Source organism: Macaca fascicularis, chromosome 16 (assembly GCF_037993035.2).
Source record: "Macaca fascicularis isolate 582-1 chromosome 16, T2T-MFA8v1.1".
Lineage (NCBI taxonomy): Eukaryota > Metazoa > Chordata > Mammalia > Primates > Cercopithecidae > Macaca > Macaca fascicularis.
Genome location: NC_088390.1, coordinates 88,312,385 through 88,329,794, shown reverse-complemented (window position 1 = coordinate 88,329,794; position 17,410 = coordinate 88,312,385). Strand labels below are relative to the sequence as shown.

General features: G+C 57.4%; 2 protein-coding genes and 2 long non-coding RNA genes across 18 annotated transcripts in view; 2 read left to right on the top strand and 2 right to left on the bottom strand.

Moving 5' to 3' along the window:
* Nucleotides 1-7,539, bottom strand: part of LOC141408870 (uncharacterized) — a 17,958-nt gene extending 10,419 nt beyond the window's left edge. The window contains exon 1 of the long non-coding RNA XR_012426344.1: nt 7,417-7,539. This is a non-coding gene — a long non-coding RNA (uncharacterized lncRNA). The remainder of the gene's footprint in view (nt 1-7,416) is intronic.
* MYADML2 (myeloid associated differentiation marker like 2) lies at nt 6,900-9,885 on the top strand. Of its 4 annotated transcripts, none has more exons than XM_065532149.2 (3): nt 6,900-7,057; nt 7,165-7,230; nt 7,602-9,885. In XM_065532149.2, the coding sequence occupies exon 3, from the start codon at nt 7,781-7,783 to the stop codon at nt 8,702-8,704; it is 924 nt and encodes a 307-aa protein (XP_065388221.1). In that variant the 5' UTR covers nt 6,900-7,057; nt 7,165-7,230; nt 7,602-7,780; the 3' UTR covers nt 8,705-9,885. The 4 variants fall into 4 exon arrangements, with proteins under 4 accessions (XP_065388221.1, XP_065388220.1, XP_065388219.1 ...); XM_065532148.2 differs by having other exon boundaries at nt 7,148-7,230; XM_065532147.2 differs by having other exon boundaries at nt 7,145-7,230.
* On the top strand, nt 6,900-17,410 carry PYCR1 (pyrroline-5-carboxylate reductase 1). 12 transcript variants are annotated; one of them, XM_074020954.1, is made up of 10 exons: nt 6,900-7,057; nt 7,165-7,230; nt 11,419-12,015; nt 12,631-12,757; nt 12,989-13,059; nt 13,653-13,832; nt 14,347-14,568; nt 14,745-14,837; nt 15,001-15,164; nt 16,427-17,410. In XM_074020954.1, exons 4-10 carry the CDS (start codon nt 12,691-12,693, stop codon nt 16,587-16,589), a joined length of 960 nt encoding a protein of 319 aa, XP_073877055.1. In that variant the 5' UTR covers nt 6,900-7,057; nt 7,165-7,230; nt 11,419-12,015; nt 12,631-12,690; the 3' UTR covers nt 16,590-17,410. The 12 variants fall into 12 exon arrangements, with proteins under 12 accessions (XP_073877055.1, XP_073877054.1, XP_073877053.1 ...); XM_074020953.1 differs by having other exon boundaries at nt 7,148-7,230; XM_074020952.1 differs by having other exon boundaries at nt 7,145-7,230.
* LOC141408872 (uncharacterized) lies at nt 11,709-13,468 on the bottom strand. Its single transcript, XR_012426346.1, has 2 exons — nt 13,341-13,468; nt 11,709-12,926 (listed from the first exon to the last, which is right to left on the bottom strand). It is a non-coding gene; the product is annotated as an uncharacterized lncRNA (long non-coding RNA).

Below are 17,410 nucleotides of genomic sequence, written 5' to 3'. Positions count from 1 at the left end.
GGCCCAGCTCACCTAACGGTCAATCGGTCAATTGGTGCCACACTTTCCTGCAGGACCAGGGACAAAACGAGCCCTAGGACACGAAGAGGACGCTGGCCTGTAGCTCCGTGGTGACGGTGACCCCAGGCTGTCTACGCTGACTTCTCACCCCGGGCTGTCCACGCTGACTTCTCACCTTTCCCAGGACGGTTGATACCTTTCATTCTCCGGAATGAAAACACTCAGGACATTCACCCAACACTGAGCCGTGTCTCTTCTAGCAGCGATGGCTGAGGCGTAGCCTTTGCTACACAGGGACCGGAAGCAGGGAACTTCCACTGTGTGACAACATCCATTGCAAATTTAAACTCTGTACTTAAAAAAAAAAAAAAAGCCCGCCGGGCGCGGTGGCTCGCTCCGGTAAGGCACTTTGGGAGGCCGAGGTGGACGGATCACCTGAGGTCAGGAGTTCAAGATCAGCCTGACCAACATGGTGAAACCCCATCTCTACTAAAAATAGAAAAATTAGCCAGGTGTGGTGCTCCGTGCCTATAATTCCAGCTACCCAGGAGGCTGAGGCAGGAGAATCTCCTGAACCCAGGAGGCGGAGGTTGCAGGGAGCTGAGATCATGACACTGCACTCCAGGTTGGGCAACGGAGCAAGACCCCATCTTCAATAAATAAATAAGTAAAAATAAAAATATTTGTGAATGTATACCGCAGTAGCAAAAAATGTGCCTGGCCCCATATCTTGGTCTCTGACGCCATTCCCCCAACATAAGGAACCAGGTTCCTGGGAGAAACATGGCTGACTCCAGGGCTGGGCTGGTGTCTGAGACAGGAAAAAAAAAACAGTGTTTTCCCTGCTCTCACATACTCAACAGTCAACATCCAACACAGAACACTTCAACTCTGGTCACCAAAATGTGTGTGGGGATTTTCCCCAAACGCCAAGTGAGTCTCCAGCCCACACGCGCTGGGTGTCCTCCAGCCCTGTTCCATTGTGACACTTTCTCCCTGCAGACGGTATCCGATCCTGCAGGCTAAGGTCTCAGTCCCACAAGCGTGTCCTCCATTTCTGATGCCAGTCCCAAGTACAGCTGTCCCTTTGTATCCTTGGGGGATGGGATCCAGGACCTCCAAAACACCAAAATCCACAAGCCTGGAGTCCCTGATACAAAATGGCATGTTCTTTGCATATAACCTCTGCACCGCCTCCTGTGGACTCAAATCACCTCTAGATTACTTATAACACCTGCTATGTAAATTCTATGTAAACAGTTGTTACATCATAATGTTTTTTAAATTTGTATTATTTGTATTATTATTATTATTATTTTTGAGATGGAGTCTCCCTCTGTCACCCAGGCTAAAGTACAGTGGCATGATCTCGGCTCACTGCAATCTCCACCTCTCAGGTTCAAGTGAGTCTCCTGCCTCAGCCTCTGGAGTAGCTGGGATTACAGGCACATACCACCACGCCTGGCTAATTTTTGTATTTTTAGTAGAGACGGGATTTCACCATGTTGGTTGGTCAGGCTGGTCTCAAACTCCTGACTTCAGGTGATCCACCCACCTCAGCCTCCCACAGTGCTGGGTGTACAGGCATGAGCCACCGCACCCAGCCTTATTTACTATTTTATTTTTGTTTTTTGTATTTTCTTTTCTTTTTCTTTGTAATGGAGTCTCGCTCTGCCACCCAGGCTGGAGTGCAGTGGCACGATCTCAGCTCACAGCAACCTCTGCCTCCCGGGTTCCCGCCATTCTCCTGCCTCAGCCTTCCGAGTAGCTGGGACTACAGGCACCTGCCACCACGCATGGCCAATTTTTGTATTTTTAGTACAAACGGGGTTTCACCATGTTGGCCTGGCTGGTCTCAAACTCCTGACCTCAGGTGATCTGCCTGCCTCAACCTCTCAACGTGCTGGGATTACAGGCGTGACCCACCATGCTGGGGCAGTATATTTTGTATTTTCAGTTTGAGATTTCTTAAATACTTGGATGTGGAACCTGAGGACAGACGGCCAAATGTAGCAGGTGTCACCCACCTTTGGGCCAACTGAGGTTCCCATGGCCCCTCCTCCAGTTTGGTGACTTTGCTGGAGTGACACAGAACGCAGGGAAGTACTTTCCTCATTTTATTATTTATTGATTTACTTTCAGAGATGGGGTCTCACTGTGTTGCCCAGGCTGCAGTGTGATGGCATAATCACAGTTCACTGCACCCTCAACCTCCTGGGTTCAAGCAATCCTCCCACCTCAACCTCCCAAGTAGCTGGGATTACAGGTGTGCACCACCACTCCCAACTAATTTTTTTTTTTTTTGAGACAGAGTCTCTCTCACTCTGTCACCCAGGCTGAAGTGCAGTGGTGCGATCTCAGCTCATGGCAACCTCGGTCTCCTGCGGTCAACTGATTCTCCTACCTCAGCCTCCCCAGGAGCTGAGATTACGGGCATGTAACAAGACACCCAGCCAATTTTTTTTTTTTTTTTTCTGAGACGGAGTCTCACTCTGTCACCCAGGCTGGAGTGCAGCAGCGCGATCTCTGCTCACTGCAAGCTCCGCCTCCCAGGTTCATGCCATTCTCCTGCCTCAGCCTACCGAGTAGCTGGGACTACAGGCGTCCGCCACCTCGCCCGGCTAGTTTTTTTTTTTTGTATTTTTTAGTAGAGACGGGGTTTCACCATGTTAGCCAGGATGGTCTTGATCTCCTGACCTCGTGATCCGCCCGCCTTGGCCTCCCAAAGTGCTGGGATTACAGGCGTGAGCCACCACGCCCGGCCTTTTTTTTTTTTTTTTTTTGAGACGGAGTCTTGCTCTGTCGCCCAGGCTATAGTGCAGTGACGCGTTCTCGGCTCACTGCAACCTCTGCCTCCCAGGTTCACGCCATTCTCCTGCCTCAGCCTTTCGAGTAGCTGGGACTACAGGCGCCTGCCACCGCGCATGGCCAATTTTTGTATTTTTAGTACAAACAGGGTTTCACCGTGTTGGCCTGGCTGTTCTCAAACTCCTGACCTCAGGTGATCTGCCTGCCTCAACCTCTCAACGTGCTGGGATTACAGGCGTGAGCCACCGTGCCCGGCCTCATTTTTTATTATATCACAGTATCACAGGAAATACACAGGTTGAACCTGGAATATCTTGTAGTGCCAAAAAGTAAGGAAGTGCTTACACACACACACACACACACACACACACACACACACACTCACACACACTGATGGAAGCATGTCGGGGGAGCCCAGCAGACCACAAGAGCCCCCGTAGCTCTGGATTCTAATCCAAACTATAAACACCCAGTCAGGCACGGTGGCTCACGCCTGTAATACCAGCACTTCAGGAAGCTGAGGCGGGTGGATCACTTGAGGTCAGGAGTTCAAGACCAGGCTGGTCAACGTGGTGAACCACCATCTCTACTAAAAATACAAATATTAGCTTAGTGTGGTGACCAGCGCCTGTAAGCCCAGCTACTCAGGAGGCTGAGGCTGGAGAATCACTTGAACCCAGGAGACGGAGGTTGCAGTGTGCCAAGATCGTGCCACTGCACTCCAGTCTGGGTGACAGAGCGAGACTCCGTCTCAAAAATACAACAACAGGCCGGGCGTGATGGCTCATGCCTGTAATCCCAGCACTTTGGGAGGCCAAGGCAGGTGGATCACAAGGTCAAGAGATCAAGACCATCTGGTCAACATAGTGAAATCCCGTCTCTACTGAAAATACAAAAATTACCTGGGCATGGTGGCATGCACCTGTTGTCCCAGCTACTCGGGAGGCTGAAGCAGGAGAATTGCTTGAACATGGGAGGTGGATGTTGCAGTGAGTCGAGATCATGCCACTGCACCCCAGCCTGGGTAACAGAGCTAGACTCCATCTCAAAAAAAAAAAAAAACTACCACCACCAACAAAGTATAAACATCTGTAAATTCACGCTGCTATAGACACATCATTGAACAAACAAATAAACGGGGGAGGAGACAAGTCTCCTTTGCAGAAAAATTCTACGTAATTTTTGCAGACACTCTGCCCCTAGGGAGGGGGAACCTAACCCCCCACTTCTTCCTTGGGGGCTGCAAATCGTGACTTCTCCACAAACGGCACCATGTGAACAGGGGGACTTCACGGTGGAGAAACCTGACAGGCTCTGAGTCAGCCAGGTGACCCAGGCCAGCCCCACCCATGACCTGGCAGGTGGAGAGCATACGTCCTTGACAGGCCGGGATGAGGACGGGACTTCAACCCTGCGGTCTTCCTCCCAAAACCCATATCCCCTGTCTAACCAAGAGAAAGATATCAGACCAATCCCAACAGAGGGACACACTCCAAAACACCTGCCAGCGCTCCTCACAACTGCCACGGTCATCGAACACGAGGGAAGCCGAGAGGAGCCTGAGACCTGAGGACTGAGTGTGCTATGGGGTCCGGGATGGGCTCCTGGGACAGGAAAAGGACAGCAAGTGAAACTGAGGCAATAGGAATCAAGTGCAAGCCTTAGTCAACAACAATGTGTCAGTATCGGCTGTGATTCATTAGCTGTAACAAAGCCCGCCCCCCATAGCTCACTAGGAGGTTAACCATAGGAAGGCTAGGTAAGGGCTGTGTGGGAGGCTGCACTACCTGGTCAATTTTTCTGCTAATCGAAAAATGTTCTAAGGCTGGGCATAGTGGCTCACGCCTGTAATCCCAACGCTCTGGGAGGCCAGGCAGTTGGATCACCTGGGGTCGGGAGTTCGAGACCAGTCTGACCAACATGGAGAAACACCATCTCTACTAAAACTACAAAATTAGCTGGGCATCGTGGTGCATGCCTGTAGTCCCAGCTACTCGGGAGGCTGAGGCAGGAGAACTGCTTTACCCTGGGAGGTGGAGGTTGTAGTAAACTGAGATTGCACCACTGCACTCCAGTCTGGGTGACAGTGTGAGACTTCGTCTCAAAAAAAAAAAAAAAAAAAAAAAGAGGCCGGGCGCGGTGGCTCAAGCCTGTAATCCCAGCACTTTGGGAGGCCGAGACGGGCGGATCACGAGGTCAGGAGATCGAGACCATCCTGGCTGACACGGTGAAACCCCATCTCTACTAAAAAATACGAAAACTTAGCCAGGCGAGGTGGCGGGCGCCTGTAGTCCCAGCTACTCGGGAGGCTGAGGCAGGAGAATGGCGTAAACCCGGGAGGTGGAGCTTGCAGTGAGCTGAGATCCGGCCACTGCACTCCAGTCTGGGCGACAGAGCGAGACTCCGTCTCAAAAAAAAAAAAAAAAAGAAAAAGAAAAAAGAAAAAGGAAGACCAGGTCTGTGAAATCTAAGGTCACATCGTCATAATCGAAGAATTAATTAAGTGTCTGGTGGGAGAGAGCTCAGACATGACGAGATGAAGGGTATATGAGTGTTTGTCATGCTATTTTATAGCCCTTCTGCGGATTTCAGTTTTTCTAAGTAAAACATTCAGGAAATACCTACAAGGATATACCAGAAAATGTTCAAAGTGGTTGAATCCAGGTGATGCAATTACAGGCAATTTTTGTTTCTCTTTGTAGTAACAAAGCTGGACACAGTGGCTCACGCCTGTAATTCTAGCACTTTGGGAGGCTGAGGCGGGTGGATTGCCTGAGGTCAGGAGTTCTAAACCAGCCTGGCCAACATAGTGAAACCCCGTTTCTACTAAAAATACAAAAACTTAGCTGGGCATGGTGGCAGGCGCCTGTAATCCTAGCTGCTAGGGTGGCTGAGGCAGGAGAATCGCTCGAACCCGGAAGGCAGAGGTTGCAGTGAGCCAAGATTTCGCCATTGCACTCCAGCCTGGGAAGAGCAAAACTCCATCTCAAAAAAAGAAAAAATTGGCCGGGCGCGGTGGCTCAAGCCTGTAATCCCAGCACTTTGGGAGGCCAAGGCAGGCGGATCACGAGGTCAGGAGATCGAGACCATCCTGGCTAACACCGTGAAACCCCATCTCTACTAAAAGATACAAAAAACTAGCCGGGCGTGATGGCGGGCACCTGTATTCCCAGCTATTCAGTAGGCTGAGGCAGGAGAATGGCATGAACCCGGGGGGCGGAGCTTGCAGTGAGCCAAGATCACGCCACTGCACTCCAGCCTGGGGCACAGAGCAAGACTCCGTCTCAAAAAAAAAAAAAAAGAAAAGAAAAGAAAAAACTTTAAAATTTAGTAAGAAATAATTTTGGCCAGGCGCGGTGGCTCAAGCCTGTAATCTCAGCACTTTGGGAGGCCGAGACGGGTGGATCACGAGGTCAGGAGATCGAGACCATCCTGGCTAACACGGTGAAACCCTGTCTCTATTAAGAAATACAAAAAAAAACTAGCCGGGCGAGGTGGCGGGCGCCTGTAGTCCCAGCTACTCGGGAGGCTGAGGCAGGAGAATGGCGTGAACCCGAGAGGAGGAGCTTGCAGTGAGCTGAGATCCGGCCACTGCACTCCAGCCTAGGTGACAGAGCGAGACTCCGTCTCAAAAAAAAAAAGAAATCTTTTTTTTCTTTTCAAAAACATTTCATATTTTAGTTTAAAAATGGAAGATTTGGGAGTGACTGCAAATGGTTAAATAAATAAATAAGTAAATAAATAAATAAAAAGGTTGAAGCAGGAGGATCACTTAAGCCTGGGATGTGGAGGCTACAGTGAGCTATGATCTCACCACTTCATTCCAACCTGGGTGACAGAGCTAGACCCTGTCTTGAAAAAACAAGAGGGGCTGGGCCTAGTGGCTCACATCTGTAATCCCAGCACTTTGGGAGGCCGAGGCAGGCGGATCACAAGGTCAAGAGATCAAGACCAGCCTGGCTAACATGGTGAAACCCCGTCTCTGTTAAAAATACAAAAAAAAATTAGCCGGGCGCAGTGGCTCACGCCTGTAATCCCAGCTACTCGGGAGGCTGAGGCAGGATAATTGCTTGAACGCGGGAGCCAAGATCGCACCATTGCACTCCAGCCTGGGCGACACAGCAAGTCTCAAAAAAAAAAGGGAAGAGTTGAGTGTTTTTCTAGGTGTTTAATGTGAAGAACAAGTGAAGAGCCCCGGAACGGCCCCTGCAGACAGTAACTAACAGTCAAACGTCTCTGCCCCAGGCAGGTTAGGGACAAGACAGAATGAGGGTGGGGAGGGGGGCTTGGGGAGTAGAGCCACGGTCTCCACGCTCTGCTCCCCCCATGGCCACAGTAGAGCCCTGTGAACCTCAGGCTATGACAGCAGGATCCTGAAGCCCACGCAGGCTCTGAACCACACGGCCATCCGGAAGAGGTGGGGTAAGTGTTGGGGAAACCCCCCTACCCGCCGCAAGCCCTGGCTGCCGCCTCCCGCCTCCTACACCCCTCCCCCACACAGCTGGCCCTGGAGGCTGCTGGAGCTGGGGTTACCCCGTGGGGACCCTCACGCTCTCTGCTCCCCTCCTTCTCCCTCCCCCTCCCCCAAGAGCTGTGAAACCAACTCACCAGACTGACAGATGCAGGTGCGCGGGAGGCGGCGGGAGGCGGAGGTGGGGGTGGTGCCAGCAGCCAATGGGTTAATGGTCCCGGCAGGGGCTCCACAGCGGACCAGGGGTCAGATGTCTCTCTAAGATGGGGACAGGCATGTGGGCTGCTATTCTAGGGCTCTGATCACGGCTGTCTATTTATAGTGCTGGGGGGGGCCGCCTCACATAGGCAGCAGAGAGGCTGCCCTGCTGCAATGTCACCATCGTCACCGCCTCTGCAGGCTGCGGGCACCTGCCACTACCGCAGGGAACTGAGGGGTCTTGATCCAGCAGGGACCCCAGGGCCTTGGAGCACTGTGTGAGCCGGAAACGTGGCTGGCCAGATGGGCAGCGCCATGGAGCCCCCTGGGAGTGCATACCTGCACCTGGGCGCCGTGACGTCCCCTGTGGGCACAGCCCGCGTGCTGCAGCTGGCCTTTGGCTGCACCACCTTCAGCCTGGTGGCCCACCGGGGCGGCTTCACGGGTGTCCAGGGCACCTTCTGCATGGCCGCCTGGGGCTTCTGCTTTGCTGTCTCCGCACTGGTGGTGGCCTGTGAGTTCACACGGCTCCACGGCTGCCTGCGGCTCTCCTGGGGCAACTTCACCGCCGCCTTCGCCATGCTGGCCACCCTGCTGTGTGCCACGGCTGCGGTCCTGTACCCGCTGTACTTCGCCCGGCGGGAGTGTCCCCCCGAGCCTGCCGGCTGTGCTGCCAGGGACTTCCGCCTGGCAGCCAGTGTCTTCGCCGGGCTCCTCTTTCTGGCCTACGCCGTGGAGGTGGCCCTGACACGGGCCCGGCCCGGCCAGGTGACCAGCTACATGGCCACAGTGTCAGGGCTCCTCAAGATTGTCCAGGCCTTCGTGGCCTGCATCATCTTTGGGGCGCTGGCCCACGACAGCCGCTACGGACGCTATGTGGCCACCCAGTGGTGCGTGGCCGTCTATAGCCTGTGCTTCCTTGCCACAGTGGCCGTGGTGGCCCTGAGTGTGATGGGCCACACAGGGGGCCTGGGCTGCCCCTTTGACCGGCTGGTGGTGGTGTACACGTTCCTGGCTGTGCTCCTGTACCTCAGTGCCGCCGTGATCTGGCCAGTCTTCTGTTTCGATCCCAAGTATGGCGAGCCCAAACGGCCCCCTGACTGTGTTCGAGGCAGCTGTCCCTGGGACAGCCAGCTGGTGGTGGCCATCTTCACCTATGTCAACCTGCTCCTGTACGTCGCTGACCTCGCCTACTCCCAGAGGATTCGCTTCGTGCCCAGCCTGTAGCCCACATCGGCAGCCCGCCCACCTCTGCTCTCTGGCCAGCAGCTCCAGGCCCTGCAAGGGAAACTCAGGTGAACCGAGGTGTCAAGTAGCGAGTAGGAGGGAAGTCGCGGGCTCAGGGCAGATGAAGTACAACGGGAGAGGTCGTGCCCCGACTTCCAGGCTGGGCTCACGGAGGAACGGAGGGACAGGGGCAGGACAGCAGGGCTGAGGCCCTGAGCAGACGCAGGGGAGAGCCTCACCTAGGCTAATCCCCAGCTCTCTCTCTCTCAGCATTTCCCGGCGCTCCTGGGGCTCAGTGCTGGTCACTGTAACATAAGGGAAAACTTTAAAGCCGCTGCTGTTGTGACCCATTTTGCAGCTGGGGACGCTGAGGCCAGAAGGATTTGCGAGGCACCCAGTACCTCCGTGAGTGTCTGGAGACCACACTCAAGCTGGGTAAGGCAAGCTGAAAAATGAATGACTTTCAGAGGAAAGACACCCAGCAGAGCAGCTGGGCCAATCAAGGGGAGGGAGGGGCGTGTGGAGCCGGAACCACTCCTGGCTCAGAGAGGCAGCTCCCAGAACCCTGCGAAGAGGGGCCTGCCTGGGGGAGCTGTGCCGGCTCACAGAGGAGCCAGAAATCTGGACGAGCCTCTCCCACCCATGTCTGGGAAGCCTCCGGGCTAGTAGCCACAGCCTTTGGAAGCAGGCTGCCTCCGGGGTGTCTGCCGGCTGGAAGTGGTGCAGGTGGCCTGGAAGAGCCTACAGAGCCCAGCGGCGCCAAGTGCACAGTGGACGGAGAGGACCTGGTTCTGCCATAGCCACAGAGCCCCACCTGGACACCCTCCATCAGCTGTGACAAAGCAGCATCAGCAGTGGCCGGGTGGGCATCTGTGCACTGTGGGCCTCTGTGGCACTGGGAGGGAGCCCAGCTGAGGACAGCCGCTGGACACAGAGTCTGGGCACTGCTTGCCTCTGCTCAAGGGTCCAGTTGCCCAAACACTCCTGACGCCGAGGCTATCATCCTCCACGCTCCAGCCAGCTTCTCCTGCACAGAAGCCCAGCCTGGACCAGCCAGGAGCTGACCCACTGGCCGCCCCTGAGTCCAGGCCGGGTGGGCAGGGGCACAACAGCCCCTCAGCCCATTGACTGGGTCCCACTGACGTCCTTGAGCAGGAAATAAATGCTGACAGTTAGATGCACCCTGCCTCTGGACCAGCAGTCTCTTCTGAGGGGACTGTGGGCACCTGCCCCTCCTGGCGGCCCCTCCTAGCATGCTGTGGGGGAAGGCTGAGGAAGAAGTGGCCCAGGATTGTGGTCAGGGCAGGCTGGGCTCCTGAGGGTCTGAGCAGCCTCCTGGGGAAGGGGCAGGCAGTGTCCTCTGCCTCAGAGGGGTGACAGGTCAGCCTGGCTCTGACAGGCCTGTGGCTCATGCCCATCCCTCCCAGAGGCCTGCAGCGCTCACCTCCTCCCCCATGCCCATCTGGGGGTCTCGAGAGGCCCCGGACACAGCAATGGACAGACGCATTGTTGTTCCTTTTGGATGGCGGTCCCCACAACCAGGCCTGTGTTGCTGCCATGAAGAATATAAGGAAAGGGCCTCGCTGGCCCCTGAGGAGGGGTCTTGCTCACGTTAGCCAACAAACAGGGTCTGGCCGACGTCCTTTACTCAGAGGGGGTGGGTCAATGGCAGATCTCAGACAAGGGCAGTCAGCTGTGGGGCCTGCTGCTGGCTGAGAGTGGCGGGGAGGGGTACAGGGATCACCTGCCTCCTGACTCAGGGGAGACCTGGGCACCAGTCTTGCAGGGGACCCAGCCTCCTCTCCTTTTTTTTTTTTGCTGGCCAGAATTCTGAAACGAGTTAATTGTCACCAACTTCCCAATTTCCTCCCTGTCCGGTGGCCTTCTGCCACCTTCTCAAAGGTCCTGAGGGAGAGAAAGGAAGGGGAGGAGACCCAGGGCTGGGAGGTCTGGCTGGGAGGCTTCCTTCAGAATCAATGCTGTTGATGGTGTATCCCTGGCCCAGAGGGCTGTCCATTTTGGGTTTTTGGGTTTTTAGGTAAAAGTGTTACTTGCTGTTATCACTTGGGGAAAACTGATTTTGAAATGGCCTGGGGAGCTTGGCTCTCAAAGCACCGTGGCGATGCTAGCCTTCGTGCCCCAGGTTTGAGCTGTCCATCTGGACAAGTGCCTCCCATGGCCACCACAGAGCAGCCTCCCAGTGTTGGTGGTGGTCATTACATGTCGACAGTGGGGGGAACAGGTAGACAGATAGCCAGAACACGTGGCGCTGCCGCTGTGGCAGGAGCGTCCCAGGCCTTCTGAAATGATGTGCTAGAATAGCCTGTCATCATCTAAGATATAGCACAGAAAAAATAAGGTAGCTCCTCTCACCCCTTGGCAGGGGAATGGGCTGCCAGTGATCCCTTCTGACTTCGCCCTTAATCTCACCACCGACAGGGACCCTGACTATCCAGAGCCCGAATCAGATGAACTCTGAGCATGCTCTCAGGGGGAAGTGACTGGAGCTTCACTCTCCCTAAAACCCAGGGCAGGCATGATGTTTGGGTATTGGAGGATGCTCCGGGTCGCATGGGAGCTGGGGCACGATGGGGTGGGCTTCCTGTGTTTGCTAGCGGAGCACCACTGTGTGCCCAGTCAGAAGAACACCTGTGGCTGCAGTGTCATGCCTTTCTTTTCTTTTCCTTTCTTCGTTTCTTCCTTTTTTTTTTTAGGTGGTGTCTTACTCTTGTTGCCCAGGCTGGAGTGCAGAGGCCCAATCCTGGCTCACTGCAACCTCCATCTCCCGGGTTCAAGCGATTCTCCTGCCTCAGCTTCTCAAGTAGCTGGGATTACAGGCGCACGCCACCACGCCCGGCTAATTTTTTGTATTTTTAGTAGAGATGGGGTTTCACCATGGTGGGGTTTCACCATGTTGGCCAGGCTGGTCTCGAACTCCTGACCTCAGGTGATCCGCCCACCTCGGCCTCCCAAAGTGCTGGGATTACAGGAGTGAGCCAACGCGCCCAGCGGAAATAGTGTTATATTTAAAATGTTTCCACTTAGCAAATTGTTTTCAACCCCCCCCCCCGCGCGCGCGCGCACACACACACACACACACACACACACACACACACACACACGAAAGAAAACGCGGTGCAGCCGGGCTTCTCCAAACTCGATGACAGGAGAAGGGACTGATTCCCAGAGAGCACCGGCCACGCGCCCAGGGCCGCCAGCTTGACGCGTCCGTGTCCGGGTGGCCCAAGACAAAGCCCTGCGTGCAGGGCCCCCTCGGACCGCCCCCTCCGCCCGCTTCCTCGGACCCCACGGTAGGTCCCAGGAAGCGCGACCCGGAGGAGCGCGGGTCAGGGGACGGCGAGCCTGAGAGGGGGTGTGTCCGGGGGTCGGGGGATCCCCGGGCACGCGAGCGGCGGGGCCCGGCGGACGGCGCGGGGGGGGGCGCGCGGATGATGCAACCGCTTTGGCGCCGCCGCGCGCTCTGATTGGCCAGCGCCTGGCGGCCGCGCCCGGATTTGCTGGCGCGAGGGGGGCGGGGCTGGGGTGCGGGTGCCGCGTGGCGGGCGCGGAGGGGTGGGGACGGGCTGCGCACGGTAGCTGGGTTGGGGTCGGGCTCCGGGAATGGTGGGCGGCGCCTGCCGGGTGGGGCGCGACGGTAGCCTAGCTCCGGGCGGGGCGGGAGCCCAGACGGGGGACCCCCGGGGCGCCGGGTCCTGCCCGTACTTTTCCCCCTTCCCAGTCATTTCCTCTGCGGAGCCTCTACCCCTGCGGTGGGTGCGGGACCCGTCGCCGCTCTGGCTAGGGGATCCGGAGCAGTTAGCGGGCCAGGGCCATCGGACAGCAAAGTGGAAAGCCGGGTGGGCACCCGGCTGCGGGAGGAGCAGTCAGGCTGGCACTGCCCTCCTAACTTGCTTTGATCCTGCCAGTCTCATCCCGCAGAGCCGGTGCCATCTGTGGGGGCTTTGGGCCGGGGGTCTCCCGACAGCATGAGCGTGGGCTTCATCGGCGCTGGCCAGCTGGCTTTTGCCCTGGTCAAGGGCTTCACAGCAGCAGGTAGGTCCCCAGGTGGGGGACGGTGAGGCCCCGTGTGAGAGACTGGCCCCTTTCCACTTCTGCAGGGCTGGGGGCTGAAGGTGGGGGCTGGGTCACAAGACCTGAGTCCTGGGGGAACTGGCAGCTTCTGTGTGTTTCGGGCTTTACCTGTGCTGTCTTACTCTTCTTCCTGGGAATGGGGAGGGAGGGAAGCCAGAACTGGCCATGAAGAGGAACTGTTTCCCCTCTCAGGCATCTTGGCTGCCCACAAGATAATGGCTAGCTCCCCAGACATGGACCTGGCCACGGTTTCTGCCCTCAGGGTAGGTGCAGGTGAAAGGGGAAAAGGAGACAGTCCCTGTGGGGCTGGGCGTGGAGATGCAGGAGTGCTCCCACCCAGTGAGGGCAGGGGCCCTGGGCTGGAGTCTCATGGACCCTGCCTCCTTGCCCCACCAATTTCTCTTGGGACCTGGGTGGTGAGAGTGTGTACAGGTAACAGGAGGGTGTTGCTCTGGAATGGAGCTCCCTGCACAGAGTTAAAGTTCCGAGGGGTCCTCTGGGGGCCTGGCAGGTGGGGCCACAGCCGGGCAGCCAAAGAACACACCTGGGGGCTGCTTGAGACCACCACTCACACGTGGAGAGCGGGGGTCTGGGGGACGGCAGTCCGAGGCTGGTGGCAGGGCGGTGGTGTGAATGGAGGCTCCTTTTCTGTCTGCAACAGGGACACATTCCACACAGAGTTCCTCCATTTCTGGGTGGGAAGGGTCATCAAGGCGGTGGTCAGAGCCCTGAGCCCCCAGCCCTGCCCACCCCCAACTCCATCATTCTCTGTGCCGTTCTACCTGTGGGGCTCTTGGCTTGGTGGGGGTGCAGACAGCCACAGGAACAGGCTAAGCCCACCCGTTGCCCCCTGCAGAAGATGGGGGTGAAGCTGACACCCCACAACAAGGAGGCGGTACAGCACAGTGATGTGCTCTTCCTGGCTGTGAAGCCACACATCATCCCCTTCATCCTGGATGAGATAGGCACCCACATCGAGGACAGGCACATCGTGGTGTCCTGTGCGGCCGGCGTCACCATCGGCTCCATAGAGAAGGTAGCACTGCAGGCCTAGTGGGGTGTGGAGAGAGGCTGTCTACAGCCCTGGCCCTCAGTACTTCTGTTTTCTTTTTTTTTTTTTTTTTTTTTTTTGAGACGGAGTCTCGCTCTGTCCCCCAAGCTGGAGTGCAGTGGCCGGATCTCAGCTCACTGCAAGCTCCGCCTCCCGGGTTTACACCATTCTCCTGCCTCAGCCTCCCGAGTAGCTGGGACTACAGGCGCCCGCCACCTCGCCCGGCTAGTTTTTTTTTGTATTTTTAGTAGAGACGGGGTTTCACCGTGTTAGCCAGGATGGTCTCGATCTCCTGACCTCGTGATCCGCCCGTCTCGGCCTCCCAAAGTGCTGGGATTACAGGCTTGAGCCACTGCGCCCGGCTAGTACTTCTGTTTTCATCTGCAAAAGGGTTGCAGTGTCCCGGCCCACTGGGACAGCTCGGGCACTGCTCGGGGGGGTGTGGGTGCATCTAGGCACTGCATCCAAGGCCAGACAGACACACTGGTTTCTCTTCCAGAAGCTGTCAGCGTTTCGACCAACCCCCAGGGTCATCCGCTGCATGACCAACATCCCCGTCGTGGTGCGGGAGGGGGCCACCGTGTACGCCACGGGCACACACGCCCAGGTGGAGGACGGGAGGCTCCTGGAGCAGCTGCTGGGCAGCGTGGGCTTCTGCACAGAGGTGGAAGAGGACCTGATCGATGCCGTCACGGGGCTCAGTGGCAGCGGCCCCGCCTACGTGAGGACCGCGGGGGCAGATGGCAGCGGCGGACACTTCCCAGGACCACAGGGCACATCTGTCCCTGCCCCCCTGGGAGGGCCACGGTGGAGGGCTCCAAGGCTGTGGGAACTGGAGCTTGCCCAGAAGGGAAGGAGAAGCCCAGGAGAGAGGCTCAGGGTGCCTTCTCCCCACAGGCATTCACAGCCCTGGATGCCCTGGCTGATGGGGGCGTGAAGATGGGACTTCCAAGGCGCCTGGCAGTCCGCCTCGGGGCCCAGGCCCTCCTGGTCAGTGTGTTTCCTGACCCTCTGGTGGGGCCACTCCTTGCAGGGCCCTGGGGCCTCACTGGGAGGAGCCAAGTGGGGAGTCAGTGGGTGTTGCAGTGGCTGGGGCGGTGCCCTGCAGAGGCAGGTGGGTGCTCACAGCCGTCAGCCTTTCTTCTGGCTGCAGGGGGCTGCCAAGATGCTGCTGCACTCCGAACAGCACCCAGGCCAGCTCAAGGACAACGTCAGCTCTCCCGGTGGGGCCACCATCCATGCCTTGCACGTGCTGGAGAGTGGGGGCTTCCGCTCTCTGCTCATCAACGCTGTGGAGGCCTCCTGCATCCGCACACGGTGGGCCCCCACCCTGCCCACTTCCCTGGTCTCCAGTCCTTGCGTGGCAGAGGCCTCCATCTCGCATACATCGGCTCATTCATGCACTCAGCAGATATGTATTGAACTCTGGCCTGGCGTTGGGCAGGACACGGGGCCCTGAGGTTCCCTGGGTTACCGTGTGCAGTGCTCCTCCCCACCTTCCGTTTCCTGCGAGGAGGGGACATCCACAGAGGGACCCGGATGCTCTGCCCTGTGCTCCCCACATAGGTCCACCATCGTCACAGCCAGGAGCGTCATTTGAGCCAGGGGCCACACCAGTGGGGTGGCGGGGTGGCCAGGCACGTTAGGAAACCTGTGTGCCTGGTTCCACCTTCCCCCTGCCCTCGCTGGGGGATTAAGTTAGACTAGCAGGACACACAGCAGCATCCAGGCACAAGGAAAATTCCATGGAAGGTGAAAAAAGGAAAGAGCAGGCGAGAGAGTTTACTGTATGCCTGGGATCCCACAGCTGGTCAAAGGCAGAGCCAGGCTGAGAGCTGCTGTCCCCAGTTCAGGTCTGCAGGGTGGGTGAGGACGTGTTTCTCGCCACACTGCCCACTCTGCAGTCCAGACGCTCTCAGACTCTGCGTGTGCCACCCTGTAGCAGTGAGGGGAACATGAGGGGCCTGGCCTCACCTCCAGCCTGCAGGAGAGACGGGCATAAACCCACGTCCTGTGGTGGGGCCATGAGAACTCAGGTCTGGGGGGTGCTGCGGGGAGATTTGGTGATGCTGAGCTGATTCCAGTGAGGTGAGAGGGAGCCCAGCAGCTGTGTGGGGTGTGTCACTGGCAAAGGGGAATAAGGTGAGGGGAGCCCAGCAGCTGTGTGGGGTGTGTCACTGGCAGAGGGGAATAAGGTGAGGGGAGCCCAGCAGCTGTGTGGGGTGTGTCACTGGCAGAGGGGAATAAGGTGAGGGGAGCCCAGCAGCTGTGTGGGGTGTGTCACTGGCAGAGGGGAATAAGGTGAGGGGAGCCCAGCAGCTGTGTGGGGTGTGTCACTGGCAGAGGGGAATAAGGTGAGGGGAGCCCAGCAGCTGTGTGGGGTGTGTTGCTGGCAGAGGGGGATAAGGTGAGGGGAGCCCAGCAGCTGTGTGGGGTGTGTCACTGGCAGAAGGGAATAAAGGTGCTGAGATGAGGGTGACAGCATTGCCCAGGGCTGATGCATTGGGAGCTGTGGGCTTCGCTCCCTCTTCCTGGGTGCACGCTTGTGCTCCAAACCCAACCTCTCCCTGCCTCTCCAGGGAGCTGCAGTCCATGGCTGACCAGGAGCAGGTGTCACCAGCCGCCATCAAGAAGACCATCCTGGACAAGGTGAAGCTGGAATCCCCTGCAGGGACCTCTCTGTCGCCTTCTGGCCACACCAAGCTGCTCCCTCGCAGCCTGGCGCCAGTGGGCAAGGATTGACACGTCCTGCCTGACCACCACCCTGCCACCACCTTGTCTTCTCTCATCACTAGGGGGACTAGGGGGTCCCCGATAGTGGCCCACTGTCTGGCTCTGATCAGCGCAGGGGCCAGCCAGGGGCATAGCCAGGGAGGGGCCACGTCACTTCCCACTGGAAATCTCTGTGGTCTGCAAGTGTTTCCCAGCCCAGAACGGGTGGATTCCCCAACCTCAACCTCCTTTCTCCTCTGCTCCCAAACCATGTCAGGACCACCTTCCTCTAGCGCTCAGGAGCCCGGAGGGTCTTCACCCACTCTTAACTCCAGTGTCATCTGGCATGGGCTCCTTCCTGAGTGCAAAGGTCAAGGGCCCCCTCTGTGAAGGCTCAGCAGAGGTGGGATCCCACACCCCCTCCTGGCCCCTCCCTGCCCTCCATTCAGGGAGAAACCTCTCCTTCCCGTGTGAGAAGGGCCAGAGGGTCCAGGCACCCCGAGTCCAGCGTGAAGGGCCACAGCCCCTCTTGGCTGCCAAGCACCCAGATCCCACGGACATTTGGGGAAAGGGCTCCTTGGGTTGCCGGTGAACTTCCTGTGGCCACCGCCTCCTGCTCCTGACCTCCCTGGCAGGGTGCTATCACTTCTGTCTTGGCCCTTCCAGTTTTATAAATTGGTTTCCAGCCCCTAGTGCCCTGACTTCTGTCTGCCAGATGAGGAGGGAGGCCCTGCCTGTCAGGGAGGGTGGTTACTGTGGATGGAATAGTGGGGCCTTCAACTGATTAGACAAGGCCTGCCCACATCTTGGAGGGCATCTGCCTTACTGATTAAAATGTCAATGTAATCTAA